We start from the raw sequence: 21,472 nt of genomic DNA, 5'->3' as shown, positions 1-21,472 counted from the left end.
CTACTTTGAACTCCTGATGTAAAATTGGCCGGCTTCTCTATCTTGTGTGACGTTATATGGCATCCAGATGATCAGTACTGTTAGAAGCAAACAGGAATAGAGCTCCAGGCGTGGGTCTCTAACTGGGCAGCAGACTTGGTGGTGGGCTTACACCCCAAGATCTGTTCATGGTCTCCATAGTGGATTCAATTGTGCCATGCCACTCTTAAGGTCTGGTTGTCATCCCAGCTCTTAAGGAAAACAGTCTTTACTTTCTTTGGAGAAATACTGATCTTCCGTCTCCATTATCTGGCAACAGTCACGAAATTAGAAAAATCATCAAAATGCCACTAACTTATTCTGCTCCCGTCTCTTAAGACATGTTCTGATGAGCAGCGTTGTTTGCTTGGGCCCTATCAAGCACCACCCAGGATGTTCAGGGAGGCTGAAGGGGTTGGTATCACTGTTAGACTGAGTGGCAGTCAAAAATATGGGACAACACAAATGACAGAGGCTCAGCATGAGGGAAGGCAACAGCAGGCGTGACAGGTAAAAAGGTGACATGATATCAAGGCAGGCAAAAAGACGGATAAATAAGAAAGTGTAGCCACTGATGGCTGACAGTTCCTGGCAAATGTGAAGGATACCATTTGTCTCTTAATGCTTCAGGATTTAGCCTAATCTCTAAATGGCTTAAGAGCAGCCTGCTGGTGCTTACATGCTTGGTGTTGATTGGAAGACTTCACAGTGGCAAGACCACTCAGTGGCTAGGGTTTGCCAGTTCTCCTTTGGGGTTGGCATACTTTAAGTACAAACACAGAGCAGAGCTTATGCATTGGCTTCTTTCTGAAACAGTCTGGTTAATACACACCACAACTGCTCTCCGATCTGAACTAAATGCATAGTCATTGCAGACCACCCAACTTAACTCTACAAACCACACTACCACTCTAAGCCAGACCCCTAAATTGCACACACTTAATTCTGTTTTGAAACATGGCCAAGATTTTAACTATGTGATTCAAAGCTTTAGTTTTGCCAGAACATGATTTTAAAAAGAGATAGTCTGCTCTACTACCAAATAGGTGAATCTGTATCTTTCAGTGGCTTGGACTTTAGTGTGGGCAGATTATTATTTTAAAGAAAAGAATGTATCAATGAATGTGACAACGGTTTAAAACACAGTTTGTGAGTATGAGGTACACATTTCCTGTATACATTTCTTTCAGTTGTTTGGCTGATTTAATTTTTCTGTTAGAAAAATCAGACTAGGTCTTTGGTTCCTTTCCAGGTAATCCAGAATTTTAAGACCTTATCTTCATGTAATTATTCTTTCATGACAGTAAGTAGTGGTTTTTCTGTGAAACAGTATTTATATGCTTTATACTAGAATCGGTGTCCCTTGTTGATAAGTCAATGGGAGCTGTCTGTCACTCTGTGGAATGCTAATTACTCTGTCCCCTCTCCTTGAGCCTAGATACCTGGGGAGTCTAGCAAGCGTGGCTAATGAACAACACATGCAGTGGCTATGGGACTTCAGTGGGAGGAAGCCTTTTTGGATAGGCAAGTACATCAGCTGTCTGTTTCCTCTGAGGATTACAGTTCCTGTGCACATTGGAAAGCAGAAACTGACACAGCAGTTCCAGCCCAGTTTTCAAATGTTGCATTCTCCTCAACTTTATGCTGCTTTTATTATTTCAGAGCAAGGCATAAACTCAAGGCCATAATTTACCTGGCTAATTTTATAAATCTTTATCAAAAAGAAGAGTTTGTCATGTTGCCTACTGCTGGATTGTTTTTGCCTTGAAACCTTTCCCATTTTAATACTAGCTGGTAAAATAAATGCTGGTGGAGCTTCTACTCTTTTGTTTATCTCACCTTTCTTTTGACTGTTACTTTATTTATCGCTAATTTATCTTTTTAACTTCAAATAATTTTTTATGTTACTAATTTAATGGTGTCATCTTGTATCAGAAATATTGTGAAATAATCAGATGACCAGCTAAAGAAGATTTCATCACATCATTTTAGATTTAGCTGTCCATTTCTTATTATGCACCTTTCATTTCATGAGAAATGGAAAGAACTCAGATGGGCCTTCTCTGTACCTCCTGATCCCTATCTGTGAATGACTGCCTTATCTTATGGACTAGTGCTATGGCTTTCTTTTAGCTCTTCTTGTTTCTGCTATACTGTCTAAATTTTAGGTTCTTTTTTCCAATTGTGAACTGCAATTTTCATCTCTTAGTATTTTTCTGAGATGGATTTACAAGCTACACTAAATTAACTTAAAACCCCTATAGTTAGTTTGGGATCATGTTCAATGGTATCGTGATTCTGTTAATCTGAGAGAAACAAATTCCTCTGACAAGAACAAAGACTAGAAGACCATTGTGTCAATTTTCTGATCTTGGTCTTTTCTAGCTAAGAAGACAGGTCATGTCTGAAAATATGCCACCCATGTTGATCTTAGTAACTCAGAGGCTAAGTGGAAAGATGTGGTTTAGGTTGTATTAATTAACACAAGCTAATTTCACAACTGTTAATTTCAACAGTGTAAACCAGGTCTACAAAGATCTGCAGGATTTTATTTTCAGAAGGAATCTGAAGGCATCTGAGGCTACCCAGACTTGAATACAACATTCTGCTTGGCATCTTAAGTATCAAAAGAGAAATCTGGGAGGTGATAGACATGCAATAGATGGAAAGAGAGAAAACATTTTAGATAGGCAATAATGCAGAAGAGTGTATTTTCCCTTATTCAGATGGCACTAATTGTGATTCAGATGGCCTTATGAAATATTAAATTGTATTTTACTTGTATTCTTCCAGATGGGTTTTTTCTCTCAGCACAACATTGTATTCATTTTTTAACAAAGGGATAGAACAACATGTTGGCATCAGGCTGCAGAGACAATAAACATCACTGATTTGGTCTTACCAATTTCACACAGGCTTGAATGACCAAGTCAATCCTGGACGTTGGGAGTGGAATGGAGGAGAACCTGTAACCTACATAAACTGGAGAGGAGGCTCCTACCACTTTCCAAAGAGAGGAAGAAACTGTGTATTGGTGCAGAAGCGAGGAAAATGGCAAGCAACTGACTGTAGAAAGGTCAAACGGAACAGCTATATATGTTCAAGAAAGCTGTAAAGAATGGAGAATCCCTGTGAAAGCACATGGACATTCATGTTGTTTCAGTTGTGTATATCTGCAGACGTGTGAGGGCATTCAGTAAGAAAACTGTCCTAATTATTAGCAAGGTTTATTTTATATGCTGCCAGAGGTGCAGATGCATTAGACTCTAACCAAAGAATAGAGGTCAGTTGCAAAGATTAAGTTCAGGTTAAGGTTTTGAACTCTCTCCAAAGACTTTGATCTGTCACTTACTTGTATACATTTTCACACCAGAGAGCTAGGCCTGAAGCCTTTCATTACATTTCTGTGTAAAAATACTTCTTTTTTTTTAAAAAAAAGGAAGAAGAACATTAGTTGATTTGCTCCACTCTAAAGGAGGGGTTGTGATTTGGCTGTTACTTTAATTCATTTGCAGTTAAACCTGCAGTTTTACCCTGCAGTCACAAAAAGAGGAAGACTACTTGGGGTGGAAATGAGGGCACACTCTGCTGGCTGAAAACAGGTCCTCTTGGGTGACAAGAGGAGGAACATTATGTCAGGTCTTCTTTGGTGGATGCCCTAGCACAATGTCTTACGAAGATACCAATGGCAGGATTTAGTGAGAGTGTACCAACAGGAGCAAAGGCTTGTATTTCTTTTTCTACCTCCCAAGGCCAGCTTCAGATCCTAATGGATCTGGTCACACAGAGCTGCATAATGTTTCACATTCCTAACCAAAAGCATTCAATGTTTTTTAGAGTTGCAGGATGGTACCGTAATGTCTAGTGTAATTAAATAATGGGACCTCTGTAAATCTAATGCTATATCAAAGGATGATTTACACAAAAAAAAATACTGAAGCTTAATCCTAGAATGTTATTTTGGGATATTCAGTGATACATGAACATCAATAGGATTTATATGTGTATATAAACCAGTGTAGTCATGAGACATATTTTGTACTAAAGCAAATGGCTTTTGGAAAGTATTAATCTAAGTCTTTATTAGGGATTTGAGGTTTTAAAAAATAATAATTAAAAATCCAGATTTAGTTCTGAGAAAGGCTTAAAAAATCAGCATTTAATAGGAAAAACAGCTGCCCGTAACTTAATTTTAACTTATTTTAAATATATGCAGTTGCGGAGTTGCCATTTCATAACATTATAGTAAACGTATGTTTGACTTGTCAAAAATCTTGCTTTAGGACCTTCTTAGTGCCAGCCTTAAAAAAAAAATAAAGAAGTCATAAGCTTCCCAAAAAAATAAAGCTACTGTCAAGGCCCATGGTGAGTGTGTGACAGCTGGTGTGGCACTGAGTAGGGTGTATTTGTCCTGTACCTTACGAACTCTCATCCCTCCCATCTGCCTGCCTGCTGCCGGCAGTTGATGCTCCCCTTGCCCCCTATCAGCTCATCTATTCAGCCAGCCTCTGGATCAACTGCATCTGTACACTATTTGCACCAGAGATGCAAAACCTCCTTCTGGGGTTCCTCACAGCAGTTTCTCAGTTCGAGGGACAGATGCAGCAGAATCACCCCTCCTCTCTGGGCTGAGGGACACTGTTTCAGAGATTATTTATGCCTTCTCTTTGTCTTTGGAATGTGTGGGTTATTAATCCTTCCTCCTTGCCTGTGACACATTAAATGGATATCCATGGGAGTAGCTGGACAGTCTTTGTATATAGGAGAGAACCCTTCTGAAAGGACTGTTGCACATAAGCACAACTGCATAGCAAAATTAGAGCAAAAATACTGTGGACAGAACCTGCTCACCCCTATGGTTGGTACCAACAGATATTTTCAGGATTTCTTTGTTTTTGTCACAGTAATCTTTATGACAAGCCTCTAGACACTTTTGCTAGACACTAACACTTTTGCTTAAGGAGTTTTCTGGATCAACATAGACAGGCTAATTGTTTCAAGAATTCCACAAACCAAGTACCCTTGAGTACCCATCTAGACCTGTTTTTATTTCTGATAGTTTTCACTGCAAAAAAAATTAGGATCTAAATAAGCCCTCTTGGGATCTCTTGCTGGTTTATTCTGGAATTGCAGGGAAAACTGACTAAGATAGCTTGGTTAGACATAAACATAAACTTTTATTTCTTTAGGGCCTTCTTTTTATAAAAACTTTGAGTTAATTGGTGCTATATTGATAAAGTCTCTCAAGATTATTAAATACCTCTCCTAATTATTTATAAATGACATCAACAGAGAGGGAATTTTGACCAAGGTGCTTGTTACTTGATCAGTAACTAATAAATAACTCATGCCTAATCTGAGACAACAGTGATCTCAGTGGTTTCATTTTGTGAGAAGAGGGGAGAATGTCCCTTTTCTGTATTTCATTTGAAATACTTGAAAATGATTGAAGAGTATGAAGATTTCAGTACACAATAGACTGCTAGTTGTGCAAACAGTATGTTTGTTGGTTTCATTAGATCTAACACAGTACACTAATGAAGCTAAAATTCTTATATTGCAGTGCAAGGATATTTCTGCCCTGAAAGGCTGCTGAATTGTTTTTCAATACAAGGAACTATTCTTAATATTTATTCATAAATTTTCATTTCTCTGTCCTTAAAAATGAAGTATTTTTTCACAGATTTTTACAGCTTTTATTAGAATACTGGAGTTCAAAGAATATGACATAAATCACAGAAAGCACAAATAAATCAGTTTTTTCTGTTGCTATAGGAAGTTGTTGTCTCTAAGAGGTTTAGTAAAGGAAGGGCCTAAAATCCTGAGAAGTTACTGGGAATTTTTCCAGCCCAATAATTTTGAATTAGACTCTGAGTAAACTCAGAGGAAAATCACTATTCAGAGGATCAGCATCAGCAGGGGAATTTCAAGAAGCTGAAAGTAAGAACAAGGAGCATGTACATTCTGGTGTTCACCTATGGATACACCTGTTCTGTATAAACAAAGCATTTATTTCACCAGAACTATCCCTATACCTTTTAAGAGCAACAGAACCAAGACACAACAGCTCAGTGAGAAGAACCCAGCAGTTAGCCTAGACTTCTATAAAGGAATGGGCAATGTGAACTCTTTGTGTGCCTGTCGCTTTTAACCACCTTCTCCCCCTGTCAAGTATCTTTTAAATCTGTTGACCAATTTCAAACAAATCTGACAGAGAAGTAGCTGACTCAAAGGCAATGGTTATGAGAAAAACGGACAGGCAACTGGTCACAGGAGCACTTCTTCCAAGCCAAAATATTCTAAAACATTTGTGTTGTTATTAACCTCACAGAGATCTAGTTTTTAATCTGAAAAAAATCAGAAAAGTTTTCCAGATCTCTTTTGTACATCCTGAAACTTACTGAATGCCTTCAAGTCTTTATTCACTCATTCTAAAATTATAAAAATAGCTTTGAGAGAATTATATATACAATTCAGTGAATACTGTGATTCTACATTATTTACATCACAAGACTGGTGCTATTGTAATTCTTGTATTCAGAACTATATTGTTATGTTTAACTTTGCAATGTGTGTTAATACAAAACTGAAACATATTTTGCTGAATACATTATTCCTTCAGTTTCATAATCTCACAAAAGCTTTTTTTCTAGTGATAAAAACTATAGTGTTGGGCATAGTAGAAATGCACTTTTAATTAAGCATGATATAACTACTGTTTACTCTATGCAGTTTCTGAAATCTGTTTCTTCTGATGCATGAGCCTATTCCTGAATTAATACTATAGGAACATTTCTATCATGAGCAAACCATTTTTAAAAGAGAAAATGCTCTTTATTTTGAGAAATAAATTTAAGAAGAGTTACAGATCTGCAAGCAGATATACAAGAGGAAGAATGAATTCAAGAAAGGCTGTCAGCCCATTGTATTAAATTTAAATAAGTTGTATTAAGTTGTACTAAGTTGTAGCGGTCAAAATAATTCACACATCACAGTGTTCTTCCTTCTTTCTGTAGGGCAGGGGCTGTTTATTTTCTTTAATATCTCTTTTTCTCTTCTTACATTAATACATACTCATACAATAATATATACTTATGCTCTCATCCAAGCTCTTACTTCATAATAAACAAATCAGCAACTAGATAGTCATCAACCCTCTCTCCCAGAAACAGCTCCATACTTTCCCCAAGCTGACTTATCTTTCTTCCAAGGCCTGCTTCTCCTCCAAGCCTTGCTGCTTCTCCAGGCCTACACAGAGCTGACTTATCTTTCTTCTAAGGCCTGCTTCTCCTCCAAGCCTTGCTGCTTCTCAGGGCCGGCACAGAGCAGAGCTGGCACTTCTCCAAGCCAGCGCAGAACAGAGCTCTCCACCTTAGCAGAGCTTCCCTGAGCAGAGCTCCTCACCTTCACCAAGCTCCCCAAACAGAGCTCCCCAGCCAACCTCAATTTGGCTCTTAAATATTGAATCTTCCACAGCTGTGCAGGCCTAACAGGCCAATGCCGACTTGCCTCTTAATCATTTACCAGTAACACATGATTTGACTCTTAACATATTGAATCTCCCACAGCTGCGCAGAGCTGACACTCCCACAGTCATAAAATTGAATTTTAATATGATTCTTGATTTAAAGGAGAATGTATTGTCCTTCCTTAACTCAGTCATCTTCATGGAAGAGATACAGATGTCAGTTCTCTCATTACCCTTTAAGAAGCTATGCTGCTTGTAATATGGAGACCTCTGCTGCTCTAATTCTATTGCTTAACTACTATTCCTTACATCAGTACACAAGCAGAAGGCTAGAAGACAAGAACACAATAGGGTTTGTGTGGGGTTTTTTTATAGCGTTCAGTTAATGTATTGTTTTCAGTCAGATGTGGCCCTAATGAATAGGAATCTGGTATCTGAAGTACTGGATATAAGGACAGTAAGCAAAAGAATAATATTTTATTCATACAGATGAAATTTTCAGATAAGTCTAAATATATTTTTACTTTAATAAAAGAAATCTGATCTGCATCTTCTTCCTTGGATTGTTACATTTTCTTGGTGTTGTCAAACTCTTCAGTGAATCACCACTGCTCTCTCAAATTATTCACAGCAATCCAAGAAAGATGTGTTTCCCTGAAGACTGAAATGTCTCTTTGCCTAGACTCTTTCTCCCCTGGCTCACTGTCCCACAGCTTAACAACCTGAAGCAATCAAGCACATACCCAACATAGCTCCTCTGGCTGGGTCTGGAACTGGCTACACTCTCAATTAGGCAGTACAAATGTGCCAGTACCATTCTGAAGATGCTTCAGGAGGTGGACACCTGTCCAAAATTTACCAGCCTGAGAATTATAATAGAGAGAAGAACATCTATTGCATCATGTGTACATACCTACAGCCACGAGAACATGGGCCTATACACATGAAAGGACACTTATCCTAGCCCTGCTGGACACACACACGAACATTTTCAAGTGTGAGCATCTACAGTTTGGCAGCAGTTCGAAATAAGACTGTTTTCAGTTCTGTTGCTACAGCACAGAGAAAAGAAACATTAATAGAAATATGAACAAAAAGGTATAGATGAGTGAAGAAAGGAAAAAATGCAATAGAGGACTTGAAACTGAATAGCAAAGGGGGGAATTAATGACGTACAGTATCTAAGGTTGAAGGTACAAAACTAAACAGATTTATCGCCTGTTCTTTCATATCATACCTTGTAAAAAGCCTTTTGGTTTCATAATTATAACTTTCCCATGAGGCCTGTATGTGATCTGTTTCCTTGAAACTCAGTAAAACAAAGATCACAGATGGCTTTCTTTGATAAGTACAATAATTGGAGAATAAACTGCATAGTGCTAATTCATTAGTTCTGAGGTCTTCATACGGGTTCTGTAAAAGATATATCTGGATACAAGTTTGTCTACATGGGATGTGTTTTGAAAATGATAAGATAGTGAATTGGGCTCTAATAAATAAAATCCATTTTAATCACTTAATCATCAATCATGCTATGATGAGACTATTTAGCTCAACAGAAGGCAAGTAATTCAAGCACTGCCTAAGAATTATTTTTAGGCATCAACTGGCAGTGTAACTAATTACTCCATTTATGTCCATAATGACTGAATAAACTCCATCTCTGAAACAAAGGAATAATACCATTTTGCATTTGCATAGCACTTGTCATCTATAGACCTGACAGTTTTAAAAGGATGGGCAAACATTCATGGTGACTATTTCTAGTGAAAAATGGAATGTCCTGAATAAATTGCTACTATGAAGGCAAATCAAAGCCTGCTTGAAAGACACTGCTGCATTTAGCCACAAGATTTAACAACCAAAATACAGTGACAACATGTGCTATGCTTATATGAAAGGGTAATCAGGCAGGAAAACAAGTTTTTATAAAAGACATAACATTGCTTTTTGTGGAAATCTGAGATTAGCTGTATTTGGAATATAGTGATTATGTGTCCAGCCCAATCTCTGTTGTCAATTGTTAGTCTATGCAGTTGATATCACCAGAAATTGACTTATAAATACATACTGTTTTTAACTTCACAATGATTCTCTGAACTCGCTGTCTGAGCTGGTATGCCTTCCTGTAATGCAGGCAGGATCCTGGCTGAGCTGAGAGGCTGAAGATAGATCTGCTACCTGTGTACAGTTATACAGGCAGCTGACTCCAAAACAGATTTAGACAGTGTGTAAATACAGAACAAACTGCCCAGAGGTACAAGGTCCCATTTCTTACCAACTTCATCTTTCGGAAAGCAGCTACAACTTACTATCATAGGCATAAAGGAACAGTATTAGGCCTGGCAGAACCATAGCTGGCATGCTGCTTCTGGCCCTTGGCAGATCTTGGATAAAACCATCCCAAGAAAACCCAGGAACTAGTACAGGATTGACCTAGAGGAGAAGAGAGCTCTGTTTTCTGCCTTTGGGTTGCAGAGTGGCTTACAGAGTGCTTTGCTTCAGCCTCTTCTACTCTTCTGTAAATAATATTTTGTTCTGAAGCCCTGTAAGGCAGGCCTTTTTTCTTGCTGTATGCCACAGGATAGAATGGTACATACCATGAATGGATCCTGATCTTGAACAGGTTTTTTTCAGTGCCATTGCACTGCAAATGTAAGACTAGCAGCTTAATGTCTATACATGTATGCCGATGCTAAGGTTTTTATACATTTCTTGTTAATATTTGCACTGCACCAATAACCCAGACCAGTTTACTTTAAATAGAAGTGTCTGGGCAGCCCAATCATTCCAGTACTACCATTTACTTCATTTTTATCTTTGCATTGACAGAGACATTCTTAAATCATTTGCACCATATTTGCTGCTTGTAACATGATTTATTCTTTGTGAAGAGCTGCAGAAAGAACCCTCTGTAAACAGCAGTAATGAAATTATTTTGCTAATATTCTTGTTACAAAGAAGAAAACCCTCCGGCAGAAACTAAGATGCTATCTGGGCACCATACCATGCTCAGCCACATCAGATAAGAAGGGCAGAATACACCTGCACACATACACATGTGTTTTTTTTCTTTCAGGGCAAACTGGGATAAAATTTAACTGAGACTTAAAATCCTTTTTTCTTTTACCTTGAAGATGGTGGCATTTTTTAATCAGGCTTTGAAGGGAGGTTATCTGGACCTTTCAGGCACTTAGTAAGTATACAATTCTGTAAACATACATGTGAGTAATTTAACACAATTTGGCTTACATGGATAAAGTTAAATACAGACATTACAGGATTAAGGCCACAGCTGGAACTTTTAAACAGAGAGAGCTGGTCTAGACTTAGAGAAAAGGCACTTCCTGACAAAGGAAGTGAAAAATAGCTGAAACAGATAAAAGCAAACAGAAAGAACACTTCCATTGTGTTGCTATAATCTAGATGGAATCATCTTTACATTGTTTTAGATAGCTTTATATTTTTAAATTCTGAAGCAAAAATCTGCAAAAATATATGTTGCTTCAAATAGTCAAATCTTATGTTTGAAAAACACTGCCAAATGTGTCAAACCCTTCTGTGTCAATATAATACAATACATAGTTCTGAGTATCAGCCCAGTCTTGTAACTCTCTGAGCAACTAAAATAAAGAGGGAAAAAACAGAAGAAAAGCTCCAAATGTAATGTCCTTAGCTTTGCTGAATAATTTTGAATGACTACCAACATGCACTAGATACAAGGAATTTTAGTTCCAGTGGTCAACTGCTTCAGTTCAACTTGTTGGCCAATAAAGATAGGATCTGAGGATTCAAACTGCACTTCTAGGCTACTTAATTATCTACCATCAAATTAATCCTCTTGACTCATTGTTGCTGCACCCTAGTGCTGCACATGCTTGTGTAAATATGATGTAAGGACTTTTTGCATGCACACCTCACAGCCGATCTTGTTGCAGATGCCAGTATTTTCTATGATTTTACTCCTGATAACTGTGGGAAAATCTGCCCTCCAAGGGCACACTTGAGACTTCAGAAAGGCACCAAACTATTGGCAGAATTAAATTGCTTTTGGCTGAAGTTACAGAGTGATTAAGCTTGTGCTTGATGGCTGTGCTTCCCTTAATGAGATCATCCCACTAAGGACAAGGCACAAATACACTCTAATGTTGGTGTGTGAACCCCATTCTTGCTGGAGCTCCATGCACTTCTGTCTCAGGATGGACCTCAAGTTTAGAACAAATTTCAACTCAAGTGAATTATACAGTATGGAAAAGCTCTCCAGTAACTTTATGCTAAAGTTGTAAGTCAGTGCCTCACGAGGATGTTGCTAAGCAATTAGTTTACAGGCAATAAATTAATTCCCTGGAAATGAAAGTCAAATAACTCTGTACACAGACCACCTAAATTTTCAAGAATAATGAACAGATTAGCTACAAATTTAAGAGTCTATTGACAGACTCTTTCTGGTAGAAACAGGAGTATGTAGAGATTAGCGTACCTAAACAGCAAATTATCTGAAGCAGAATTTCCTTTCAGTATTTTCAGATTACGATCAATGTTTGCAAAGCTTATTGAAAATATCTTTTCATTTTCTCAAAACTTTCCTCTGTATGATGTTGTATCAGATTTTTTTTCTTACATGTTGCATAGCATAATTTTGTAAAAGATGCCTCCATTTTAGGGTCTAGAATCATAAAATATGTCAGTTCTAATATGTTTTGCTTAAATCCTCATTTTGTTTACCAACTTTATAGGATGCCTGTAGTGGCTCTGGTGCCTGAACAGGATGTAGCAGCGTTACTTAATCTTCAGAATCTGGGGCACAGAGTTTGTTCACCTGGGACCTTTTATTCTGGGCTAGTGGTATGTCTGCCCTCCAGCAGCTGCAAAACCTACTGTGAAAGATGTGAAGCAAGGGCTAGAGCTCTTTGCCAGATTCCTCTGGGTGTGTGAGCACCAGTCTGCCAGTCTGCAGTGTCATATCCCAAATCTGAAAGACCAAAATTAGACTCAACTTTTGAAAACATGGGCTGATTTGATGTCTCCAGGTCCAGCTTCATGTTTTAGCAAACTTTAATCAGCTTGCCTTTTCCTGTTGTGATGAAATAACACTCCCTGTTTCGACAGTCTCTGGCTTTGTGGAATGGAAAGTCAAAATAAACAATGAAGACCACATTGAACATGCTAATACACAACCTCAAATGTTTCCTTAATTCCTAGGCCTAAACTAGACAGCTTATCCAAACATTTCTTCCTGTTGACTCTTTCTGTCCCCCATGCCATTCTGGGTTACTAGATTTTAGATAGGAACTTCTAATACACATAATCCAGATTGAAAGCAGAGTTTCATTAGCACAAACTCCCCTATCATAATTGTAATCTACAGTAAATGAATGCAATTAGCCACACCAGTGTCTCTTCTGAGCCCTCCCCTCCTCTGCACCCAGACAGCAGCCATAAACTGACAACATGCTCTTGTATAAAGCTCGCACACTACATTCACTGCAACAGCAGCAGGTCTACAGGGTTGCACCTTACAGGATCATGTCACTGCTTCTCCTTCAGCTGTTAGTGCTCTCACGTCTTGGAGACACAGCACCGCAGGGAGATTCACTGCAAATGAAAAGCAGAAGGCTATTTCAGCACCTTTTCTATCTGGACAAAAATCTGCTTGAAAGTCAGAGTTTTCGTGAGCTGGTAGGGGAAAACCCAGTAGGTGTTGAGGAAACCCTGGGGGAACCAAGCTTTTTTGTAGCAATTCCACAGACGGCATCTGAAAGTGAGAAGCAAGAGGAGAAAAAAATGTCCAGATTCATTCTTCCCAATGCAGAACTCCATGCAGACCAAGACCTGAGAACCTGGACAGCACCCAGAGAGATCTCTCCTGTGGAAAACTTCTCTCCATCCCACTATTCCAGCAAGAGGGAGGCTGAGCCTCCCTATAGAAAAGATGCCAGAAAATTTTGGGACCACTTCATGTTAAAGAAAAATTCAGCATCTGAAGAGGTTGTCCTGCCAATCAAGACCAATGAAATGCACCAAGAAAACTGCAGAACTCTGCCTTTTCCCCAGGTAAGAACAGGTGTCCAAGATCAAGAAATGTGTCCTTTCCCCTGCTTCTTGTAATCAACCACTAAAGACACATGGGTTATTTCATTTGCTAAGTCACAGGGCCACTTCAGAACATGCACACACTGTAAGTGGCTGAAAAACACCACTGCAAAAGGCTGAAAATGCTTTAGTCTGATGAGGTAAACTGCTAAATTGTAGCACTGGAAAGCCACACATTCAATTTTTAGAGAGTTATTTATTCTTTTTATGCAAAGATGTTCTGACCTAGCCTGAGCAAGCAGGGCAGTGGTGAGTAATTATCTATTCAATGAATATACATCTAAACAGTTTGAATACATGAATTACCTATATATTTGTATGTATATACATATACACATATGCACATACACAAAGAGTCCCGGGGCAAGTATCTACAGGAGAAGCTGGTTGTTTTCTTACAGCCAAGCAAGGATTCCTTTCTGCTGTATTAATTCTTAGCACATCTAATTCTGTGCTAAGAATGCTGGAGAAATGATAGATTGTGTTATGCACAAATGAAGCCAGTCTGTCATATTGTAACATTAAGACAAGCAAATAGTATAGATAAAAGTGCTATATTCCTTGTAAGACAACATCTATTCTCAGTGTTTCTATAATCACACTCTTTCAAGAACCATGTTTTTTCACATCCCTCATTCAATTTATTTCACTGGCAGACATATGTAAATATAGATGTGGCCTAGAAACTTTTACCATTTCGCTTTTTGTGCCATGTAATATGGCAAGATTTCTCCAGGATGGCTGCAGTTATACCAATATGAAAGTGCTAACTTCAGCCTAGCTTATTACAACTTGGGAGCTGACATAGGCTCTCCTGATACAGAGAATTGTTATTCTTCCAAACAAAGAGATTACAGAACTTCCATTGCACTTTTAAGATTTTCATTTAAAAAAAACCTGCTAAAGAACATTATGCCTCCTTCACATAAAGACAAATCTTCAAGATTATAACTGAGTCCAGCTTGTGGTTTCTATACAGGAATGTTGGACCAAAATGATGTTTTAAGTCTTGCTAAGTGGGTAAGACTGCTTAACCGTGTCAGAAATGTAGAACTAAAAAGAGTTATTAAAAGTTAAATACAATCTATTGGATTTTCCCCCATCAGCTCACAAAGGCTCTGACTGAAGCAGATTTTTGCCTTTGTTGTTCAATCTAAGGACTACCCATAGGAGCGCTAAAGTTTCCTTTTAAAAGCTCTTATGTTTACCACTTGCTTGACATAAAACCCAAACATGTTTAAAGTAAATATTCTGAGAAGAAAAAATATAGTATTTTGTTGGGGTTTTTTTGCCTTCGTGCCTTCTAGCAAAGGCCATTCATGTACCATAAACTTCAAACTGCTTTCTGTTTCAGGGTGTTACTCATGAGAGCTGTGAGAAGGTGATGGTACAGAATAATCTGTGTTTTGGAAAATGTAGTTCCTTTCATATTCCTGGTCCAGGAGATCGTCTTTATACCTTTTGTTCTCATTGCCTGCCCAGCAAGTTCTCCATGAAACGCCTGGATCTCAACTGTACCAGTTCTGTCCCAGTGGTCAAAGAAGTCATGATTGTAGAAGAGTGTAAATGTGAGACTCAGAAGATTAAAGACCCTGAAATTGGATCTCTACTCTCAGACTTGCATGCAAATGTACATGAACACAATTAACCTGTGCAAAGTAACTCTTTTAACTCCTTGATCATAAGAATTTGCCAATGAAAAAACCCCAAAACCTAGTTTTCATCACACTGGTACACAGAAATATTAAAGATGTAGAGTTTCCACTTGAACAGCTTCTCTGCTTCAACAATGACTTTACCTAAAATGTAACAGATGTTTCCTAGCAGCTGTTAAAGAAATGGAGATAAAATTAGTGCGCTTATGTGTAGAGTTCTTATTTTAACAAGGGAAACCCTGAAAAAAATTTTCAAGCCTTCCTGTCACTGTTTCTAGGATGCTAGTAAACAGGTGAAGAACTAGCATGATTTACCTGTGCAAAAAACCTAATATATGGGCTGGTTTACATTGCCTTTGCTTGCAGGGACTGCCGATATAGCTCCATTAGCAACACAGATGAGGCTTTAGTCTCTTCCTTGCAAAAACAGGTTTACTTTTGCATCAAGTTAGTGGCTAGAGAGTAAAATATAAATGGACATAAAGCAGACAGAAAGCTGTGACTAGTGAAGGTCATTCTGATTGCTCCCAGCTGGAGTTCAGTTCACAGTGAAAACTAATTACACCTCACAATTTACACAATTAGTGGTTGCAAAGGATATTTTGCCATAGAAACCACTTACTCTCCTTCTGCATGCATTTGCTCTACAAGGTTTTTTTACTAGAAGTGTTACATAGTAGGAGAAAAAAAATATTTTAAATGGTATACAACCACAGAAAACATAATAAATGAACGACTGTTATTTTTATAATATTTTGTTATTATTTACATTCACTGTGGAAAGGCAATATATGTTTTCCAATCTGATGAATTTTAACCTCAGTGACTCCAAGGTAAAGTTTAAGTAATGTTCTCAACATCTAGAGCAGAAAAGGCATTTGTGTGATAGAAAATCTGCAGAAGGATTTTATCAGCATGGAAATACCTGTATAGCTTTAGAGGAACAGCCAAGAAAACTCTCTGCTAGGAAAGGTCTGAGTCTAGCACTAGCCAACATAGAACCCACAGCTGTTAGCTGAACTGCTGGATTCTCTGCTCTCTCCAGCTGCTTCTCGTTGGATTTGTATTGCAGACCTAGCACAGCAGATGTTGATCAGCTTCCAGCCACTGGACTTCAGACTATTTCTAACCCAGCTCCTTCAGTCCTCTGGGAATCTGTTCCACTGCTATTGCCAAACTCTCAGACCTGGGCCCCTGTTGTTAAACTATCCACAGCTCTTTTTTGGGGGTACCGGAATTCAGTATTGATATAGTTCAAGGGTTGGGTAAATGATTTCTTGTATTTGAACTGCACTGTGATAAGAAGTGTCTTAATATCCTGTCAAAAAATACATTCAGCATGGTTTTAGAGTGCAAGGCCCATGTTTAATATTTACTGAAAATTGCATCTGAATGATATTCTAATACTGGCTCTGAACTGCTGCAATAGCTATTTGCTTCTGCAGGTCACCTGCAGTGAGCAAATTGAAGATTAGTATATAGTTACTTTTCATTATATATAAACCTGTTTTTAAATAATAAAAAATGTATACTAAAACTGAAAAAAGCCTTCTCTCTATCCTTTTACACTAAGGACTGATGTGCGAACTGTGTATGGCTGTTTGTATGTTATGGCATGATATATGATGTCATTCCAAGCAACAAGCTGTCAAGGTCTCATCATCCCTGTATCGAATGCAGTACAGGAAACACTTCTTTTAACTTAATATTTATTCTAGCTTTATAATGCTGATTAATATTCTCAGGATGCTAGTAAAATGAACTAGCACCTAGATTCAGAAATTTACCTTCACATGTTAGGCTGCTTTGAGCATGAATGGGCTCAGGTTATGGCCAAAGAAAGAAAAGCTTTTCTAACAGGCACAGTAGCACTAGCTAGCAACTGTATAATTTCAGAGAACAAAGTCATTCTCTATGGCTCATGCTTTCTCCAGTAGAGATTCCTCCTCACTGTACATGTTCAACTGCACAGTCAGCCCTAATGATTAGCGCTTTGTTAAAGCATGTTGTGTACAAGTGGAAAAGCTAAGAAACAACTCCCTGCTAACTTACCATAAGGTTCAAACCTCAGCACCTTATCAAACCTTTGTGAGTTATTGTGTGTGATTATTAGTGTTCATTTTTAATCAAGCCTGAGGAAGAAAAGCACACAAAGCATCAAAGTTCCCAACCTTTTTCTCTTTATTCCCAACTTCATTTTTTAATCTGAAAAAGCCAGATCTTCTGAGGCTTCTAACCACTGATGTTTTAAACCTGTGTGAGTACATAAGAATATTTGTCTGCATTTTCTTTTTTTCTGCAATGTAAGTATATTTTAGGTTTGATACTTGCAGAGAACCACTCGAAGGTATGACCTACATACACTCCCAGTAAGACCAAAAAAAACCCTTCCAGAGTGACATAATTTTACACGACTGACTGCTAAACTGTGACTTTTTCACATAAGAATGGCAGAACTGAAGCTATATTGTGAGCTGTAAAGCATTCAGCCTAATTTTTAAAGTTCTTTCTGTGTGCTGAAGCATTATTGCAGTCAAAGAAAGCAAGCTATTCATGTAAGAAGTTTGCAGGACCAGATTCTTAGTGTAAATTTGCACACCTTAAAAGTAGGTGAAAAGAGGTAATGACAGCTGTGGTAATTGCTAATTAGATTAGTGCTGTAGGATTTTTGGATGAATGTTTAATTAACCCAGCAATGACTGGTTACATGTAATTAGCACAATATTCTGCAAAATCAAGAATGTGTTAATTGGATCAGATTTCTCAGCCTTTAAAAACTCCTTATTAGGCATAAATTGAACCTGGGGGCTAACAGGATTTTGCTCTCTCAGCACAACTATGATAGCCTCTACTAGTATAATGATGTGGGTCAGTAAGGTGAGGGGTATGATCCATACCACTATATGGATGCTTCCAGTAGTAATGCCATTATAGCAGCAAACCTGCACGACTTTAATTTAGTTGTGTCCATTCAGAGGTTCTATGATTTCTGTAATGAAAGCTCCTCCAATGTAACTATGCTTACAATGGAAGTGCTGTTAATGTGATTTCTTCTATTTCAGAGCACTCCTTGTGCAAACCTATTTTACAGAAGATGACTAAGCCATAGTGCTCTGAAAATTCAGCTCAATCCCAAGTGGAGTTTATACACTTCTGCCATTTTACTTGACCTACTGCCTCTTTTCCAAATGGGTGTGCTTTTCCTTGAAAATAACTGAAGTGATGTTTATTTTAATTGGTTAAGCAAAATAGATCTTCCATACAGGCTATTCTCTTAAATAAGGATTTTATGGAACTGGCTTTAATGCCTGTAATTACATCAAACACTAGATTTACATCAGACTCTTTCTGAATTCTGCGCAATCATGTGTTCTAGGGAAAGGTCTCTGAAGTTGTGCTTCATGCTGTGCTTGGTACTTTGTTCACCATTTATGAAATATTCACAGCTAACCTCATGGCTATCAGCTAACAAGCTTTAACATGTTTTACTGACAGGTGATGAAATCTCTTGCAGTACTTTCTCCTAAATGTACTAGCTCCTTGCTGCAATAGCAAGATGATGAGAATCCATGCTCAGAGAGAAGCTCCCTGTCAGCCTCTACAGCTGCATAACCACATTATGTCTGAGACTGTGTGCTCTGTGCATGTGAAGAGGCGTGGGGTTGAGGCTACCTCAGGTTCTCCATCAGGCAGCTTGCCAGTGAAAACAGGAAACACTGACAGTGAATTATAAATATTTTACATTTGTTGTTTTGCTAAACCTTGAATATCTGGTATGCAGACACCAACTTCATCTCCCCTGAAATTGCTCCCTGACAGCTGCGCACACTCCCTCTGTTCCGATGAGAAAGAATGGGGATGAGAAGACTCAGTAGTTGGCCTGCTGAAAGAATGTTGATAAAAATATTAATTGTCCACACTGAGAACAAAGCCATCCTGTTTACAGTGCCTTGTGCTCCGTGGCATCCACAAAATGCGCTTCACCTTGAAAAAACAAAAAAGGACCAAAAGCTAAATTGAGTAATAATAATAATAATTAAAAAAAAAAAAAAAAAGTCAGGGCCAGTCTTATGTTTCTTTAAGGTCTTTTCTGAGGCATTTTCGTTTTGCTGGTTTAGCACATTGCTATTCCAAGCCATTTAGTCTGATCTGCTGGCGGCTTCAGCCTGCAGTTAGGGTGTTCAAACAAAGCAGTCATGAACCTACGCTGCCTTTCTGAACAAGGCAGCATCTCAGCTGAACCCTCTGCTGAACTCACCTTGCACTGCAACAGATAGGGAAGCATTCAGGCAGTCTGTTACCCTGGCTGGACTTCAGACAGCAACTTCTGGAGGGAGAGAGACGTTAGAAGAGCTAATGCTAGGACATCTGCAGCTGGACCTTACCTGAGCAGAGCTATTCACACCATTGAAGTGCCTTGGATGAAAATTAACTCCCTAAATTAGACAACTGCCTGGTCTAGCTTAGCCCCCATGTAACCTATCTGGGCTGGGGGATCAGTAGATTTCACCATGCCTACTACTGAGGCAGACAGATCAGAAAACATATCTTGCCTTTGATTTTTCCAGAGATTAGCTCAGAGAGAAAACGGAGCCTGAGAGTCATTTGCCTTTACTTGCCTCATCCTTGGTTTGTGACATTGTGACTGACAAAACTTCTGGGCCAGGACAGGTTTTGTTTCAGCACAGCATGTCATTAATACATACCTCTGTCTTCATGACATTGACCTTCATGACATAAGGAATTTTGCTCCTATTCTAGAGTTAACAAGTGTCTCCTATGTACATCAGCAAGGTCTACAAGGAAGTGAGCAATGCAGTGGTGCTGCAGGAAAGAAGTGGCAGTAATAAATGACAATTTAGAAGGACCCAGGAAGGTAGGTACTACTGAGAAGGCTGATTTCTCAACCCACAAGATACCTGTGCATGGGCAGCACCCCTTCTGCACATCAATCAAAGGGCACGATTTGGCTCAAAACAAGTCCTGGAAAACAGTCTCATGAAGCAAAGGGCTTGTAAGCAGTAAGAATCATGGGAGTCGCAGTGCACACCTCTCTCTTGCATGTGCTCTCTGTAACAGAGCATCAGCTGTTACTGCACATGGCTTGATTTTAGCATGCTGATTTAATATTTACAGAGTGCCAATAAAATTTATATGATGACAGCTGGTGGCTCCTGTGGTAATTTATAAACAGCAACAACACAACACAGACATCACAAATTCCAAGAGGAATTCTACGCTATTGTGCAATATTCAGCACCAAAGAATGTGGGTATTTTTCTAATTTTTCAGGCTTTTAATAATCTTTGTAATTATTAATACATCCATACTGGACTTTATGTGAAATCCTTATTATGCAAAGTTAGTATTTCCCCTAGTTATGTTTCTTCCTTCAGAATGGAGTTCACCACAAAGACTAATTATCTATTTATCTGGATTTAATACTCTGGCAAAAGTGTCAGGTAATTCCTATAGTCAGAGCATTTGCAGATACAGTTGGGAAGTCCAGCACGATTGCCTGCTTTTCTTCCAGCACTGTGCTTCCCCAAAAGAAATATTAACAAATGGGAACTGCTGTGCCTATGACTGAGTCAGAATAGGCTACTGCCCTTGTTCCACAACCTGTGTTTACTCTGTACATCCATGAGGAGAAAAGAGTAAAACACAATCTGTCTGGTAAGACCGCAGATCTAATGACTATCCATTACCAGTGTATCACTACAGAAATGCAAATCACCAGTAGTTGACTAGAAGATCACATTACTGAATGATTATTTTTCACTCTACTACAAACTTTCATTGATCATACTATTCCTCTTTGTTTATCTTTACATTTTATTTCCCAAGTCCTTGGTTTCCTTCCCACTCCTTGGTTGGGTATTGATTTTGGTTTTTACATTTATACTTCAAATCAGTGAAAAGTTTTCACAGCTTATTATGTCTTTTACATATAGACATAAATTTACATGTGAAATTTGTCATGGAATAGAGGCAGAGGCTGGTTTTTATTATGACAACCTTTCCAGTGATTCTTTTCCCCATGTTTTTCAATAGTCCAATTAATATGTCTATTATTTTGAGTGTTACCTGTTCCTAGGAACATATGTAGGTTGTTCTTGAGAAAGCACTCTCCTCTCTTTTACCTGGAACATGCTTCAATCTCTTTTCAGGAAACCTCCAGGTCCTGCTAATATATGTTTTCAGGTCAAAGAAAGTTTAGCTTGAAATGTTGACTATT

General features: G+C 38.4%; 2 protein-coding genes across 2 annotated transcripts in view; both read left to right on the top strand.

Annotated features, from left to right (window-relative positions):
* FREM1 (FRAS1 related extracellular matrix 1) overlaps positions 1-3,133 on the top strand; it is a 64,713-nt gene extending 61,580 nt beyond the window's left edge. Inside the window, exons 35-36 of the mRNA XM_074812393.1 lie at positions 1,457-1,542; positions 2,934-3,133. Coding sequence (XP_074668494.1) covers positions 1,457-1,542; positions 2,934-3,133 — 286 coding nt within the window. The remainder of the gene's footprint in view (positions 1-1,456; positions 1,543-2,933) is intronic.
* A 9,879-nt stretch (positions 3,134-13,012) lies between these two features.
* Positions 13,013-15,227, top strand: CER1 (cerberus 1, DAN family BMP antagonist). The gene is made up of 2 exons (XM_074813483.1): positions 13,013-13,540; positions 14,934-15,227. The coding sequence occupies exons 1-2, from the start codon at positions 13,013-13,015 to the stop codon at positions 15,225-15,227; spliced, it is 822 nt and encodes a 273-aa protein (XP_074669584.1).
* The last annotated feature ends 6,245 nt before the right edge of the window (positions 15,228-21,472 follow it).

The sequence above is a fragment of the Strix aluco genome, chromosome Z (genome assembly GCF_031877795.1).
Source record: "Strix aluco isolate bStrAlu1 chromosome Z, bStrAlu1.hap1, whole genome shotgun sequence".
Classification (NCBI taxonomy): Eukaryota; Metazoa; Chordata; class Aves; order Strigiformes; family Strigidae; genus Strix; species Strix aluco.
The sequence above is the reverse complement of the archived record's forward strand: the minus strand, read 5'-3'. Positions and strand labels throughout refer to the sequence as shown.

Coding starts and splice junctions, on each gene's coding strand:
- CER1 (XM_074813483.1), top strand. CDS start 13,013: ATGTCACTGCTTCTCCTTCAGCTGTTAGTGCTCTCACGTCTTGGAGAC. Junction 13,541..14,933: donor GAACTCTGCCTTTTCCCCAG/GTAAGAACAGGT, acceptor TTTCTGTTTCAG/GGTGTTACTCATGAGAGCTG.